The sequence below is a fragment of the Talaromyces stipitatus genome, genomic scaffold, assembly GCF_000003125.1.
Source record: "Talaromyces stipitatus ATCC 10500 scf_1105507295527 genomic scaffold, whole genome shotgun sequence".
Taxonomy (NCBI): Eukaryota; Fungi; Ascomycota; class Eurotiomycetes; order Eurotiales; family Trichocomaceae; genus Talaromyces; species Talaromyces stipitatus.
In genome coordinates, this window is record NW_002990114.1 from 726,426 (window position 1) to 742,964 (window position 16,539).

The 16,539-nt window shown below is 46.4% G+C and overlaps 6 protein-coding genes across 6 annotated transcripts, besides 6 other annotated features; 2 read left to right on the forward strand and 4 right to left on the reverse strand.

Annotated features, from left to right (window-relative positions):
- Positions 1–524: 524 nt before the first annotated feature.
- On the reverse strand, positions 525–1,542 carry TSTA_083140 (GTP-binding nuclear protein Ran, putative; the record flags this gene model as incomplete). The annotated part of the gene is made up of 5 exons (XM_002477999.1): positions 525–656; positions 714–919; positions 975–1,128; positions 1,187–1,279; positions 1,507–1,542. The coding sequence occupies 5 exons, from the start codon at positions 1,540–1,542 to the stop codon at positions 525–527; spliced, it is 621 nt and encodes a 206-aa protein (XP_002478044.1).
- An 820-nt stretch (positions 1,543–2,362) lies between these two features.
- Positions 2,363–3,240, reverse strand: TSTA_083150 (26S proteasome non-ATPase regulatory subunit Nas2, putative; the record flags this gene model as incomplete). Its single annotated transcript, XM_002478000.1, has 4 exons — positions 2,363–2,494; positions 2,560–2,888; positions 2,942–3,014; positions 3,073–3,240. 4 exons carry the CDS (start codon positions 3,238–3,240, stop codon positions 2,363–2,365), a joined length of 702 nt encoding a protein of 233 aa, XP_002478045.1.
- Positions 3,241–3,843: 603 nt separating this feature from the next.
- Positions 3,844–6,484, forward strand: TSTA_083160 (Rho guanyl nucleotide exchange factor, putative; the record flags this gene model as incomplete). Its single annotated transcript, XM_002478001.1, has 6 exons — positions 3,844–4,413; positions 4,463–4,741; positions 4,787–4,991; positions 5,014–5,252; positions 5,297–5,525; positions 5,577–6,484. 6 exons carry the CDS (start codon positions 3,844–3,846, stop codon positions 6,482–6,484), a joined length of 2,430 nt encoding a protein of 809 aa, XP_002478046.1.
- Positions 6,485–6,819: 335 nt separating this feature from the next.
- Positions 6,820–6,863: a microsatellite.
- Positions 6,864–6,906: 43 nt separating this feature from the next.
- TSTA_083170 (RNA binding protein, putative) lies at positions 6,907–7,384 on the forward strand (the record flags this gene model as incomplete). The annotated part of the gene is made up of 3 exons (XM_002478002.1): positions 6,907–7,070; positions 7,133–7,256; positions 7,316–7,384. The coding sequence occupies 3 exons, from the start codon at positions 6,907–6,909 to the stop codon at positions 7,382–7,384; spliced, it is 357 nt and encodes a 118-aa protein (XP_002478047.1).
- A 9-nt stretch (positions 7,385–7,393) lies between these two features.
- Positions 7,394–8,505, reverse strand: TSTA_083180 (mismatch-specific thymine-DNA glycosylase, putative; the record flags this gene model as incomplete). Its single annotated transcript, XM_002478003.1, has 2 exons — positions 7,394–7,408; positions 7,633–8,505. 2 exons carry the CDS (start codon positions 8,503–8,505, stop codon positions 7,394–7,396), a joined length of 888 nt encoding a protein of 295 aa, XP_002478048.1.
- Positions 8,171–8,196: a microsatellite.
- Positions 8,506–9,477: 972 nt separating the features above from the next.
- TSTA_083190 (uncharacterized protein) lies at positions 9,478–10,769 on the reverse strand (the record flags this gene model as incomplete). The annotated part of the gene is made up of 4 exons (XM_002478004.1): positions 9,478–10,037; positions 10,129–10,265; positions 10,329–10,473; positions 10,544–10,769. The coding sequence occupies 4 exons, from the start codon at positions 10,767–10,769 to the stop codon at positions 9,478–9,480; spliced, it is 1,068 nt and encodes a 355-aa protein (XP_002478049.1).
- A 261-nt stretch (positions 10,770–11,030) lies between these two features.
- Positions 11,031–11,051: a sequence feature (AT_rich).
- Positions 11,052–11,073: a microsatellite.
- Positions 11,074–11,233: 160 nt separating this feature from the next.
- Positions 11,234–11,263: a microsatellite.
- A 1,809-nt stretch (positions 11,264–13,072) lies between these two features.
- Positions 13,073–13,489: a mobile genetic element.
- Between the last annotated feature and the right edge of the window lie 3,050 nt (positions 13,490–16,539).

A 16,539-nucleotide genomic window follows, 5' to 3' on the forward strand; every position in this document is an offset into this window, starting at 1 on the left:
CAGTGCAGGAGGAGCAATCTCCAACTCCATCTTGATTTTGATACCCTAGAAGAATAAACGGAAGAAGCAGGCGTATAGATGGCTTCTTCGAATTGAATGGTGAGCGGTCTCTTTCATTTCTTCTCATTCAAATGGGATGGCAGATGGTATTTCGGTTTAATTCTTTCGGGTACCCTGACTACCTCTTTTATCAGGAGTGTTGAAGTTGATAGCTGCTAGATAATAGTGAAATGCGTACTTCAAATCCCATTCCTACTTGCTCATATACCTTCTGAATTCTTTTCGACAAATTATTCTAGATGTAAGAAACAATTATATTTCTACTGCATTGCAAGATTCAAATTTCTTAAGTGCTCATCTCAAAGCACATTGGGATTCATTTATGGCATAACAAGGGACATTTTTAAATAGAAAAAAAAAACCAAACAAAAATCAAAGCCATTTAAAAGGGCAAGGGAGGGGATTAAAAGGGAAGGAAAGAGTTTCGTTTCATAACCATTCGACACGATCGGCGAAAGGGGAATTTACAGGTCGGCATCCTCCTCGTCGGGGAGAGGTTGAGCAGCGGCATCTGTAAGCTCCTGCTGGTATTTGGCCATAACTTCGGGGTCGACCTGGACCTCGGGAGGAGCCAGAGCGGGAGCAGCGACGAATTCCTGAAGTTTCTCATCAGTATTATATATTTTAACATAGGAGAGAGGACAGGGACGTACCAGAGTCTGGTTACCAACAAGCTTACGAGCAAGCCACAAGAAAGGTTTCTCAAAGTTGTAGTTGGATTTGGCAGAAATGTCGTAGTATTGAAGGTTCTTCTTGCGGTGGAATGTGATGGTCTTCGCCTTGACCTTGCGCTCCTTGACGTCGACCTTGTTACCACAGAGAACGATGGGGATGTTCTCGCAGACTCGGACCAGATCACCTATCATATTGTCAGTCTCGCAAACTATCGATCTGGCACAAAGGGGAAGACGTACGATGCCAGTTGGGAACGTTCTTGTAGGTAATACGAGACGTCACGTCGAACATGATGATGCCGCACTGGCCGTTGATGTAGTATCCATCACGAAGACCGCCGAACTTTTCCTGACCAGCGGTATCCCAGACATCGAACTGAATAGCTCCCAAGTTCTATAAGGACGTTAGCGTACAATTCCCGATCGAAGTGCGAGCAGCGCAGATAACATACGGTGGTGAAGCCAAGAGGGTGAACTTCCACACCCAGAGTGGCAATGTACTTCTTCTCGAATTCTCCAGTCAAGTGACGCTTGACGAAAGTGGTCTGTTCAATTTTATCACCTGTTAGCCAGATATCCGGACATGCGGAAACGATATAATCCATCTTTGACGGCGATGTAGTCAAGGCATAGAAAGAGACGAATCGATCAAATGCGGGGTCACGCGATTATCGCATCGTCAATATCGACAGTAAAACGATTCGACCGTCGTCAAAAGAATGGTTTGTATATCTCAGATCAGACTTGCCTTTCCAGTACCACCATCACCGACAAGCACAAGCTTAAAGGTGGGAATTTGTTCGGCCATGTTTGATGACGTGAGAGGGGTTGAATATTATGAGAAGGGGGAAAAAAAAAAAATACACAAAATAACACAGTTTCTCCAGAGAGAAAAATCCGAGAGAACAAAATTCCAGTCGCTCAGCCGTGTATACAGGACTAGGCGATGCGAATGCTGCTGCGAAGAGTGGAAAGTGCCGTGAAGCAAGGGTTGAATGCAGAGAAGAGAGAAGAAATCGATTTATGCCCTTTGGTGATGGAATTTTCGACCTTGCCAGGGCGGTGAGTACCACTGGCTGAATGGGTCACGTGATGTGTAAACAAATTTTGCCCCTCCGACAGACACCACCTCTTTTGTGTTTATAGGCTGAAGACGATAAGTCCATTCAGATGGCTATATCTCATGGTATGATTGATTACACGCTGTCTCACATTATCGCCTGAAGTTGTCTTGTTACAGTCGCGAGTATACGGCCCAATTTTCCGACTTACAATTAAATGGCGGGGTTTATTCTGCTGAAGGCAACTACTATACAGAAATTCGTTGTCGGATAGCAACCAGCCCATGAAATGGTCTCAACACGCCATACAGGATGATATGCTGTCATGTCATATGTTCTGATTCATTCTCATGCTCGAATGCCCCCTTTTGGGCAGACCTGTCTGTCAGCAAAGCGGAACAAAGCCAATGACGTCGGCAAAGACGGGACTAACTACAGCCATGATCATAACAATGTTTTACTCAGAGAATGTCCAGCATATCGCTATTTCCTCTATCATTCATGCCCAAACTCGTCTGTCCAAACTCCGAATATATTAACCCATTAAACCATTCTTATCCGTAGCCGTTACAAAGGCACCAAGTGACAGCCCAAAAGACCACGACCTCCCCAGTTGCGACGCGGTATCAGACTAACGCTCAAATCTCTCGTACCCTGACCCGATTCGTTTTGTCGCGAGACCTTGACCACGAGAGGACGCTACAATAGTCATTTGTCAGCACAGATTCACTATCAACTACGTGTGTCGACGAGACATAAATTACCCCTTCGTTTTGCTGCACAACCTCTCCAACCTTTGTTAATCGCTCGTGGTTTACCCAGTTGACCGTTCCGAAACTCCGAATGGTATCTCCCGGCTTCAAGCCAGCTTGATCCGCGGGGCTGCCGGGCGCAACACTATTTACTCGCGCAAACGGCGTTTCGATCATTCCGTTTTGTTGTTGTTGTTGTTGTGTAGGGACGGCGGATGTCGTAGAGGAAGCCTGCGCCTGCTGTAGAGCTTCAAAGTGTGCGTGTAGACCCCTCTCCAGGTGTTTCATGACTTCTTTGTGATCATTTCGGAGGTGTATAATTCTCGCGCGTGTAGTACGGACTAAACATCCATCAATAATCTGTATCTTCCATATGATAAGGTAGAAATCGTACTCTGCGCCACATCGATGTCGTCGCGAGGAAATCCGTCAAAGGTCGTCAAACTCGTATCCATAGTAACGCCTTGCTAGACAAGAAGTTATTTAGTTCAACTGAAGAACAGAAAGAAATAGTGGAGATCTCACAGATGTCAAGACGCTACTATAAGCTGATAACTCCGCCTCGATACGTTCCTTCTCACTCATAAGCTCAACCATTGATAGCTTCGACAGGTCTCGGAATCCTGTCCCCGCGGTCGTCGGACCGGAGGGGACACTCGGCGCATGGATATCTCGATTCATCGTAATGCCCATATTATGTAAGACTGGCTGGGAGTCGTGGATGCATTACCGTTGAGTCGGGAGTATGATGGTTGATAGTTGAAGCTCTGGTGGAGAAGTGGCGGGATTAAAAATGGTCAGACGCCAGCTACAAAGGCTCCATATAAAGGCGTATGTAGTAAGTTGCTCCATCCACAAGCGACACCAGGGATTTGCTATTCAGTCTATACAGGAAGATGAAAGAGGATCAGTGTGCAATTAATAATAAGAAATTTTGAGGAGAGAGTCCATACATGTCTTTGCTTGCAAGCTTGTGCTGCAATAGCATTGAAATATATATATATCCATAGGTGTGAGATACATGTAAAGGAGGGTTGACTGTTCCAATATGAAACAAGAAGGATGTCTTTTCCATAGGATATGTCCAAAAATGACATTTATCAGTGTTCTACGTGAATGGATATAAAGGGGTGTGAGAGTGAAGTGTACTCCAGACGATATCGTGCCTACCTTCCCTAGGTCCAATGTGCCTTCCCTGCACCGATGATGTCCTCTTGTTTATCATATCCCATGAATCTCATCTTGCCTTAGTACATATATCTGAAGTATCCATACAGATGTCACCGACTTCGAAACATGTCTGAGCAAATGGAGGATCCTCCCGCCGTCGAGGACGGCGAAGAAGAAGATGAGGATGTCGAAGAGTCAGACGCAGAGACAGGAAATTGCGAACTGTTGCACTCTCCTCCAGCAGACTACACTCCGCTCGCACCTTCGCTTGATTCCAGCGCAACATATCCATGGTCGAGATGGGTCGATAGTCTTCGGCGAAAACGAGGGTACCGCACAGGAACCTACGTCGATGGATGGTTTGATGGGCCTTCAGTTGACAGAGATGATATTGACCTGACGCTTTGCAATAAAAGACCATGGGATCAGGTATCCGGCGGAACAGCGTCGATATTGGGAACGATGAAAACAGCAAGCATGAGTGTACCTCCCTCAAGTGCTCCTAGGTCGAGGACGAATACGATTACTAGCAACAGTAATGTGGTCTCGAGACAGTCAATGGAAAGCACACGGTCTAGTATCTACGATGCAATTACGCAGGCCGGGAAGGTCATGGCTATTAGACGTCGGCATGTTCTTCGTGAGATATACAGTTCCGAGGTGCATTATGTTGATGGATTGCAAACGGTAGTTCAGGTAGCCATCCAAAAGAACCTGGTGTGGTGGTCAGCACTGACAGTGCCAGATCCTGTCGACCTATCTCACAATGAGGCCGGCTATATTGCGCGACTTGCAACGACTGTATGACATGCACGATGCCTTCAGGAAGCAATTGCAATCGGTCAGCCCGCGCTCAGCTGAAACTTGGCTGGATGGAACCCCAATTCGAAAGTCTACCATTTTGCAGAAGTTCCAAAATCAGTCGCTCACACGAAATATTCGACGGCGAGCAAATAGTCAGATGGGCAAAGAGGGAGCGGACCCGTCAGAGGCTTTGTTGGTAGCAAAAGAGGTCGATAAGCTGGTAAGTCTCGACCCTCCAGAGAGCTTATCCAGCTGACAACGACAGACTACAAAGTTCCATCTATACGAAGCATTCATCAGATCTTATGATGTCCTTTCCGAAGACCTTACCCTCTTACGACAGAACCATCCGGCCGCAGGATTCTGGACAGAAGGCATCGAGGCACTACAGAAATCGGTACATTCGACCCAAAAGAGGAAAGAGAATTATAGAAAGGCTATGACATTAGATGATCTGATTGCTAAGGCAAGTATTTGGAGCTGGTACTTAAGCCATGACTGACTCTGAACAGCCGGTGCAACGTGTTTGCAAATATCAATTGCTTTTGACCGAACTGCTGAGAACCGTCCCGGAGACTACCTATCCCTTGACGCACTCAGAGATTAAAAAAGTTTTGGATAGAAACTCGCAGGCCGTCGATCGTATCAATACTGTTGTTGGAGACCCTAATCTGCGGATTCGCATTCAGAAGACCATCTCTCTGCACGAGCGTCTGGATTACGGCGACCAGGTTGGTCTTTGCATCTCATAACGTTCGTAGGCTAACGTTTATAGAATGTTCTCGAGAACGTTTACCAAGAATTAGGCCCGCTTATTCTTTGCGGAGTGCTTCATGTGGCATATCAGTCTTCTTCCTCTGGTATAGCAGGACAGTACTTGGTGTGCATCCTGTTTCCGGGCTATATGGTTCTGGCCAGAGCTAGAAGCGACTCTCGGAAATTGGTCCTCATTGCTTCCATCTACCTATCAGACATGACAGTCGACAATTCGATGAATGGACACGGTAGGTCCTCCTTCTTCAATTTTCGTTTTCAAGATCATTGACATGCAACAGGACTTGCTTGCCTTGATACACCATTTTCGTGGAAAATTATTTTTCAGTATGGACAGAAACGCTACGAATTTATCTTTAGCGCCTCTTCATCGGCAGAAGAGCGAGGTTGGAAGACGGAAATTTTGAAAGCATCCGTCATGCCGCCGAATGAAGTGCCAAACATATCTTTAGAACCACGACGATTTTCTTGCGTATGTATGCCTTTGGCGCCGTTAGAAGCCGATGGGCGGTCATTACTCCTCGAGCGACGCGGCTCTCTTCGAACTTCATCACCGCGCTCTCCTCTCCGACATGCACAGAATCAAGTGATAATCAAAAAGACACACAATCCTATATACGATACCGAGGTTCGACTTCTTCACGAATCGGAACCGACACGCTCTCGCTCCGATGCAAAGCAGAATGTCTCTACACCGACTGTCCTGATTCCTCTGAGATCGCATCGTGTCAAGCTTGAGCGCAGCATTTCAGGCATCTACAGTCAAGAGCTTCTGCCGTATCCAGGAATGACACTTGGCCGCAGTGACTACATGAGCCAGACTATGGTGGGCAAAACTGTAATGCGTGGATTGTCTATACGGGGCGTCTTCCACAGCAGGCGCTCTGCCTCTCTCAGTAAGGCTACATCAGTCTCTCTTGATGATGGCATCGAACAAGACCGGGATGAACAAGGTAAGGGGGTGGCGTCGGAGAAAGTTGGTACACACACCACTCTTTGTGACGCGTTATGCAAATCGAAGGATGTTACGGGGGACGATGTCGTAGCGGCAAAGACATTTGGCTCTTTTCGACAGAAAATGACCAAAACCACCTCTGACAATGGTACCGATGAAGAGAATGTGATCAAGACCAAGAATAAACCTTGGGTGCCTTGGAAGAGATGGCTTCCTCCGGCGATAGTTGGCTGAGACAGGTCCCTGATGATCTGAATGAAGAGATAATCCCTGGCTGAGAAATGTACTGATACCTGCTCTGTATGTTATCCCAATATCAATAGTAGCCAAATGTTCTAAGAAGTTCTGAATGTATGACGGCGGGTCCCTGGGGAGATCCGCACTATGACGTCGACGGTTGGCATACTACATCATCGCCGTCATCCTGAGACTATATAAGCTGCTCTTCTCTACTCTGTTGACTATCTCCATTATCATATCTGACTGATATACTACTACAATTATTGCAGTAAGTATCACTGCAAACCAACAACCTCAATATACCGAGAAGTGCACGAACTGACTTATCTCAGATCACGCGACACACACATCATACCACACTACACCACACTACCTTAACCAACACAACTAATCAATAAATTATAACTGAATCAAAAATGCCTCGCGGAAACGACAACGTCACAAAGGTCATTTACCACGGTAAAGCAGACGACTTTGTCATTTTCGTTGACGACGTCTCCGCCGCCCAGCAATGGCGCCATGATCGTACCGTCCCTTTGGCACAGGTAGTTTCTGGCTGGAAGGTGTTTGTTACACACAAGTGAGCTCCACTGCCTCCTCAGTATTAAGAAGAAAGATGGGATTGTGCTAATAAAATAATAGGCAAGGTGCACAAGGTATCCTCGACGGCGCAAGTAAAGCTATGCTCGAGAATGAATTCGGTACTGCCCGGGACGAGAACGTTGTGCAGCAGATTTTGGAGAAGGGTGAGATACAGGAAGCTACCGTACGTCTTTCCCCTCTTCTCTGTATCATGAGGGAGTAAAGTATGCTAATGTTGGATAGAACCGCGAACGTCAAGGTGATCGCAACGTCTTGAATGGTGGTGGATTCGTCAACACTTTCCAAGTTTAGACTATTTTCTTACATATCTGGCTCCTATAGTTACCAGATTTGGGCGTGTAATGGATCGGGTCATTTGTCGAATTGGGGATATTGTATTTCTAATTAGCATGCATGAATTTTGACGGGGAATAAATGACGATGATGAATGATCGATAATATCACTCCGGAGGAGTAGACGGGAATCAGTATCATGATTGAATTAAAAAGCCACGCTCCTCCCTCCTTCTCTTCACCCAATTCCCCAACTCATTCCATACCTCCTGCTTCTCCTCCAGACTCATAGTAGCAGCCAATCCACTCGTAGTTGTAGCCACAAAAACCCTCGCCCCATTCCACCCCTCGCATTTCCCCATATTTTCACTGTCATCTTGCCATCCATACCTAAACTCTTCCTTTTTTATGGCCCTTCCATGCCGAACTCTCCATACACTTTCCCAAATACTTTTACCCACCAAGGCAACCGCTTCTGGTCTTGAGGATGCTATTTTAGACTCGAGGATGGGGACGCCGGCATTCATTTCAGCTTTTGAGAGCATACTTGCGTCTCGGGTGGGGCGTTCGACGATATTTGTGTTTCCGATGTTGTAGAGTTCCGGGAGACGGTAGGTGTCGCTTGGTGGGTGGCGGATCGTGGTTATTCCGGAGGAATGGAGGAGCTTCCAGAAGAGGTTTGATGGGTGCGCGTAGGCGTAGCCTGTTGAGCCGGTTAGGAGGCCCGGGTTTACGCCGATGAGGAGGAGGATTAGGTTCGGTGTTATTGAGTCGCGGAGGCGGGAGGGGGGTGAGTATATTGTTGTGGTGGTGGTGGTGGTGGTGGCGGTTGACTTGGAGGATGTTTTGCGGGATTTGGGTTTGCGGATTGGAGAGCGGTTGTATTCTTGTATGGTTAATGTTGGTGTTTTGCTTGGTAAAGGAGAGGGAGATTGTGTAGAGTCGATTGAGGTGATTGATTGCGAGCGAGTGATTATTCTTCGCTGAACGACCGGAGTCGCTTTCCCTGTGACTGTCGTATTGGTTTGATGTAGGAATCGGTTTAATTGCCCTTCGAAACTTCGTGCTCTGTCCACATCATGGTCATGCTCGTTCTCATTCTTGATTTGGACGTCTGCTTCAATGTTAGTACCGTTCATAGTCGTCGGGATCCGTCACCTCGCGTCGGTAGGTCCTGTATTGCTGCAATGTAAGTCCTTGTTAGTCACTTGTAATGTTTTGAATCCTCAATAAATAAGTGGCTCCAGGTCGCCACTTGTTCTGCCTTCTGCTTGGAAGAGGTTGAAAACTTTGGACAGTTCAGGGACATGCTAGTCATTGGCGGGTCACGGCAGTCCACCTCGCAGCCAATCAAATCGAGTCAGCAGACTTGTCAAGCCCTAATTTCTCTTCTTCGTGGACGAGGAGTGTACGGAGTGAAGTATGGCGTCTTGCCCATCCGTTCTTACTGAAAATCAGTAGTCCTCTTTTTTTCTTCCTTGTTTCCTTCTTGTCTTTTAATCCTAGTTCGTAGACTTCTAGTCATCTTATATTGATTTATTTATGTTCCCGAACCAGTTTCCTTACACGACGGATTGTATGGATTATTGATCCCGTTTGTATGGTCCTTGCAAAAATGGGAATAATTTGCCTCAAGAGAATGTCCAGAATTTTTCAATGTAAACGCCGGAACATCGTCCTATGTTTCGGCAATTGCACCGAACTGCCAAAATATGATAAGATCATAGGCGGCCCTGCGTTCATATGCTCGAAACAGAATATGCCAGTGGACTTTGAGCCCGGGCCGGCTCCCAACCGCAGGGAGGCGACGCGACAAGTAGCAAGTTCCGATAGATACATTTTCTAGCTGATATTTAATGATACTCACATCAACTCTCCACATCAATGTCCTCCAACTTAACATCTTCCAAACTTCACCTATTAATATACTCCCGAATCAGCACTCTTGAAAAAAACATCATCCACATCTCATGCCTAGGAAGTCGGGCTCAACGTTTAAAGCACAGGGGTTGCAGTTGCAGTTACCGCAAATGTCTGAGTAGGGATTGGAGTTGCCGTCTCAGTAGCAATTCTCTCGAAGTACGAAGACCTCTCCATGTCGTTGAGCGAAGTCAAGAAGCTTGGCACGCCATCATCATAATTTTCGCCGGGTGCCTGTACCCCGCCGTCGGGTAGAGAGTGGCAGCTGCCCATACGTCTCGCGTGAAACTCATATTGACCCCCATGCTGATCCAAGCCAGAAGGCCATCCTCGATGCTATCCCCCAGTCTGACGTACTCCAGGAAGGGGTCTGCCTGCCAGCCACGGACAGCATCCATGCCGAGAAGCCAGTCATCCTTATTGTATGTGAATTGTTGGGTGTTGGTAGTGTAGGGATATGTGGCCTCAACAGCTGCAATGAGAGTTTGGTCGAAATAGAGCTGACCGACGTGCGCGGCGGTATCTCCACGGATAGTGCCGTTAGGAAACTTCTCGACATCGAGGTGCACGAACACGTGGACATGGGTAGCGCGAGGATAATAGTGGCCGGGGAAGATGGTCTCAAATTGAACGGCACCGATTTTGTCAGTGAACTGTGCACCACGCATGAAAGTGGAATTGATATTGGCTGGATCGGCATCGCCGTTGCCTTCTATAACTACCCCGGAGTAGACTCCGGTTGAGTTACAACCTTGCGGCGTAAGACCGTTAGCCAACAGCTAGCTTCCTTATGCGCTATCTTGTCCTTGAAACAGGAGAAAAAGGGAAGAGGGTTGTCTTACTCCAGATTTCTATAGCAACGCCCTGGACTGGCTCGCAAGTCTCCACATCGATAAACTGCAAGTCCAGGGTAACAGGTATTCCTACCTGGTCTTCTGCTATGTTAGAACGAATATATTCGCCATCCATATCTGAATGACTTGGCATTAGTAAACACGTTTGTTCCATGTACGTATAGGTAGAAAGGGCTGCTCAAGTGTACTGATGGTAAGAGCCTTCTTCCTCTTCGGGGAAGAGAACAACGCAGTGATTGCTAGCAAAAATTTCTTCCAATGTCGTGGTCGCCGTAAGACTGAGGTCCGCCTCATGATCCACGAACACAGGGTCAGTGCCTCGTCGTGTAAATGCTGCATGTATTTGGTTTCCTAGTCAGTCTTTCCCCTTGAATATATTAGACTCAGTCAAGAAGGGACACACAGCTAAGGTCTCTCTTAGATAACTTGGATGCCAATTTAGAACGACGTTCTACGGCCTTGGTTTGAATCCCGCTTGCTGCCATTCTTCCGTGACAGTGGTCGAGGTTTGACACTCGCGAGATGAGCTCCTTACGGGCTTCCAGGCTTTTTTCGTTGCCATGGCCGCCGGGATGAGCTGAGACTGCACTGCTCAAGAGGAACAGACCGAGGAAGCTGTATACCTTCATTGTGGAAAGAAGAAGAAGTTTGAGTCAAAACAGGCAAGACGGAAATGCTAGGTTCGAGATCCTTTTTTGTCGATTTTGGATAACTAATTTCCCCATTTCAACAGCATCGTGACTGATTTATATGTTTAATAGTACTCGGAACTTCTAATGCTCGGATTCGACCGGCTACCGACCGAACTAGGTACATATGTTGGAAAATGAGGGGTTACGCGTCCAGAAGTCTATACACTATACAATTTGGGACTGAACATTCATTTACCCTTTTTTTTTAAAAAAAAAAAAAAATGAAATGAAATGAAATGAATCAGAACAAACTCCTGGTATATCATTCGTCGAATTTGAAGATCTTACCCGACTTGGTCAGCTTCGTAATTCAAATTGCCTGAAACAGTGTGTTCCGCAGTCTATCAAGTCACGAATATACTACGTTGTAGGTCAGCTTATGATTATAACTTATAGTTAACGGAAAGGAAAGAAAAGAAAAGGAAACGAAACCAGCGGAATCAAGAATAAGTGTCGGAACGTGAATATCAAACCTAGCGCATTTCGGCACTGGATATCAGTTAGTCCAACGCGGCACGTGCGTGCCGCGTTTATATGTAGCTAGCTATCCCCCGTCCCCCTTACTCTTGGGGGGCAGTCATCAATATCAGGAATTCCATACCATATTGATCAGGCTCGTCAGCTCGTCGGAATAGCTGTTCTACGTGACTAGTGCTAGCGACCTAGACGTAGATAAACCGACAATAAGATTCCTATACAAATTGTTACGGGCTAGAGAAGAGGCGTGGAACAGCAAGGTACAAAGAGAAATGTACGTAGGGAGATGGGTGGGAAAACAAGTCTTGACTGCATGAAGATGACGAGCAACCCCGGAGGCGAGCGGCTGACACTCATGAGGCAGTTGTCAGGAGGAAGAACCCCGCAGTACGCAGTACGTGTGTCATTATTTAACGGCCGTAGGCCGTGATTAATCACTGTCTACCCATTCCCTAGTGGGACAAAGGCCGCCAGGGGTTAAGCCCTGGGTGTCAAGAACTATATACAAGATGTCTCTTTGGCGCTGTGTGTACGGGAATCCCCAGGTGTTGAGTATCAACACCGGAATATTAGCTATTCCGGTTCCGTGGGGATATCCCCTTTACCTGCATGTAATTATCCTTCTCCTCCCTTCTTGGGGATCAGTCATAATATTCGAATAACATCAATATTATCAGGCTCATGGGCTTTTTGGAATAGCCTTACTGCGTAATCCTGTGCTTCGTGTTATCAGGACGTAGCTAAACCAACAGGCGCACTTACATGGCTACTGTAGTCAAATAGATAACCTCTACATGTAGAGGTTGAATATTGCTGCTAGCTGCAGTGGTCCGCTACTTCCCATGACCGAATCTAAACTGTTCAACACAGATATAACTTAAAAGAGAGCAAAAAAAGACAAAGAGGAACAAAGGAAAATGAGTGACTATAAGTCTCTTATCTTATGTCCTAAGAGAGGGCCGTCGAGAGTAGATATCCTTGAAAAATCAAGTCTCCGTAAGCCAATTGGCTAGTCTGATGGTACCCTTTGGGGTACCTAGGAGGAAAGGAATGACTTTCAAAGGATGTCCAGGGAATCTGAGAGCTTTTCTTTTTATGATCTAGCAGAAAATGAAGTAGCTTGGGGACTTTCATGCCATATCAATACAAGAGGTAGGCATCCTTGTGGTCGAACCGTTCATGATAGTCTGCGAAGTCTCCATGCTTTGTGCGTGCAGCAAGGATTCGTCCTAAGATATGGCGGGGAAGCTGGAGTTCTGCTAGACGGCTTGGGAAGGTGGTTTGTGTGTGTGCGTGTGTTTCTATTTAACGGCTGTGGTTCGTAACTCGCACGCTTCCCACTGTTCCCTGTTGGGACAAAAGCCGCCGAGGGGTAAACCTCGGGTTCAAGATCTATCTTAGATATATATATATATAGGTAAGAGAATCTTTGGCGCATTACCATAGTTGCTATAGTCATATAGGAAGATCCCTTTCTAAGTAGGCTGTTGCGGGCCAGTCCCGCCTTATGAATTGCTTATAGATTCATTCTCGAGCAGATAACGTACATGAGGAAAATAAGGAAAGGAAAGAGAACAAACAACACTCGAACGTGTAAATTTATACGTAAAGGGTGAATAGGCCTGTTCCGACTCGCTTAGCTCAAACACGGGATTGGGGAACGGGTTTCGGGTGTTGGGGATAGCTTCATGTTTGGGTAGGGTAGATTCGGGTAGGTTATGTGCCTAATAGGGAATAGCGTATTTGTTATTTGTGGGGGCATTAAAGTATCAAAGGTTCTTGTGGTTAGTGATCATAGTGAAGTGTCAGCTTACAGACATAAGCTTAGCTTCTCACTATCAGAAGCAGTCCACGATGGCTAATAATTCCTTGTTATGGATCTCATAGTTATGTTTAGCTTGAAGCAACTTGCAGGAGTGATAGGCGCAGGTTCAGAGAATACCTGCCTCGTCATATTGTGATAGTGTTCCTCTAGTGGCGTATCTAGATGAGTCAGTCTTAACGAAGGTCTCTCGGTTAGGGTCGAAGGGCATTAGCGCAGGTTTGGTAACAAAGATCTCCTTAAAGGTTTGAAAGGCTCGTTCAGTTTCATCACTCTATTAGAAGGGGTGGTCTTTTCTTGTCAAATTAGTTAATGGCCGCGCTAATTCAGAGTATGCAGAGATAAACTGTTAGTAAAACAGGACAGAGTTATTGGACGTACGGCAGATTAGTGTACGATATCTGCCGTACGTATGGGCCAGAACAGGACAAACATTTATCCTGCAGTCAACTTGGCAACTTTGTATATATCTAACTAACCACTCTAATTCCCCTTACTCTTGGGAATCAGTCACAATATTGGGAATCAAGATAGCTTCATATTATCAGGCTCATTAGGTGTTGGAACCACCTAAACCAGCAAGCCGCGCGCATACTAGATGATCTAGTATGGTAAGATATAGTATGGAGCAGACATCAAGCAGAGTGAGGCGGGATTCCCAACGTGAGGCCGCTTCGTGCTCGTGCCTTGCTACCGTCTATGCTTTGTGATACAGACTGTAGCAAAACCTGTCGGATTGCTGAGTTAACTTCAGGCCAATCCTGAATAGCAGTTTTACAAGGAAGGGGAAAAGAAGTGACTAGCAAGATTGTATGTATTCAGTTGTCTGTCTCTCTCTTCATCAGGTTTCAAAGCTGGGTTTTTATAAACATCTTTGGCGGGGTGATTTGTGAGCTATCATGAGGGATAAACATTGGGCTGAAATCTAAGTGCCCAGATATATGCCCTAAGCCCTTTTAGACCTGTAACATCGAACGTCGGATCTCTCTGCCTCGTTTGCAATTTGGATTATTTGACAGGGAAACGGGGGAAAGCTACAGTAGCTAGCTATACACGCGGCACGCACGTGCCACGTCGGACTAATTAATCCGGTGCCGAAACGCGTAGGGTTTGATATTCACGTTCCAACAACTGTTTAATTACAGTATAGGTGGATTGACTCTTATTTCTTCGCACTCTACTTTGCGCGCTCTCCCGCTGCGCGGTGTGGATAGGGGTCTCCCGCGTTATTTATCTACTATGGTCTACCCAGGTAACTTCGTTAGTATGGTGCACGGATCCCATATACCAGCCTATCAACTTCAAATATTTTGCCATTGAATTAATCCTAAATTGTACTAGCTAATATGGAATGGGCCCTCCCTCTGCATCTATTACTGCTTGACAGCGAGCCTGCATGCCATCAATAAGCTTAGCAAGAAAGCTATCTGGTAGGAAGATGTCCTCTACCCATACTTTTCCACCGAACATGCAGGAGATTGCGTCAGAGCCTCTCGATCCTTCAAAGTTTGAAGGGAAATTTGCGATGGATACCCCGCTGAGTACAGCACAACGGTGGCAATCTAGAGCTAAAGATTTCGAAGTGCTCCCCAGACCGGACAGAAATCCAAAACCATCTGACTGGTGGTTGTTCCTATTTGCGGTACGGCTATCTTTCACATCCGTCTGTGATATACTGTCTAGATTGATGCGCAATTTTCATTCTATCTCCCATGGGCCTGCAAGGTCCCGACCAAGTCTACCACAGCACAGGATGAGTCGGACTAACTCGGTAGCATACAACGGGTGCTAACCAAATAGGACGGTGATATTGAGGCTAAGCCAAGCGTAGCTCCAGCAGCGGCAACAGTGCAAGACGAAGCAAGAATAGAACACGATCTCGGGGACTAACTTACTTCTGAGTGTTGAGAGGCTTCTTGTCATTTCTCTGGTTGAAGTAGTACGTTTTATTTAGTATTACAGACCATCTCCAACCTTGTTCTGCTACTTTCCTTATTTTCTAATATCTTTGTAAAAGAAGGGCCTGGGGGATGTCCTTGCTTTATGCTTCCTTGCCTTGCCACGCTAGCATTCTAGTAGGTTCTACAATAACTTCGTGATCCACATTCGTTTACAGTACAGCTGATCTACAGTAACATCGAAATAAGGTTGTCGACCGCCGCCACGCGATCTCTCACGGTAGCTTGATTGGCAAGGGATATCCATTCTTCGACATCCGGAGGCTGTACTCAACCAAGGAACGTTCTTCCTGTGGGCTAAGGTACTGTTGGTTCGCGGTGCGTTCCCTCTTCGAAATGGTTCCAAACCCCTCTCCAAGCAGATCAATGTTTCCCTCAACCAACATGAACGTCGGCCCAACCCAGCCGTCTCAGCCGTCAAATAACTCCCATGATGGCACTGAAATAGCAACTCCTTAACTCCTTTTCACCTATCAATCTAGATCCGCTCGGGCCAATTGAAGTGGCAGTGGAAGAAAACACTAATTGGCACTTGGCATAAGTGAGCATTGAGAACTTCAAGGAGAATATTCGAAAAACACGAGATGTAGTGCTGGAGAATTGCCTTGGCCTTGCTCTGCTCCATAACCCAAAAGTTGGGCCTGAGTTCCTTGTCAAAGATGGCGTGAAACTTGGTGTTGCCTACAGAACTATATAGCCTCTCAGAATTGGTCTGATCGGCAAAAATAAACATGATAATTGTTTTCTCACTGCTAAGAGCTAGTTCGAATATGTTATTCGGCCGCTTGCTACATCTGAACGTTATCAACCTAGATTACAACAGCTGTGCTGGCCACATAACAATAGGTGCTGCTACTTCTGCTTACAGTTTATGTGTGTATGTGTGTGGTTCATACGCTGGAAGTTTTGTCTCTGTCTCTGTTTATGGCGGGGCAGATGATAACCCCTCCGCCCTCAAACTCCAGGGTCATCTGAACGGAAACAGTCCTGACATGGATTACTATCCATTGGAAGCCTGTCGGCTTGGGTTTCCCTATTCTGTAAGAGATATTCAACTCCGTAAGCGGAATGCCAGCCATCCTTGGCCCCGTTGAACGCCCAATGGTAGAGCCGTTTCCAGCCTTGCTCTATTTGAGCAGGAGGCGTCAGGCCTGACAGCTGAAGGCGGGGTGTTGCCAGGTCACCGTACTGGATGTGCGCTTCCTTCGCGAGGCAGTCAACCCCATTTTGGTCAAGTCCATCAAAGCTGTGCTCTTGCCTTTGGCAGTTAGGGCGTATCAGCTGTCATTCACGGTTCACCATCCATGAAAAAATTTCCAGCTCTGATAGGTGAAGGCCAATTCTGAACTTCCGGAGTAGCCACGAAGAAAGAACGAAACAGATTACAGGAATATAAACGCAATTCCAGGTTAGTCGAGAGTGCCAGGATGCTCTAACCCTTGGCGCTAAT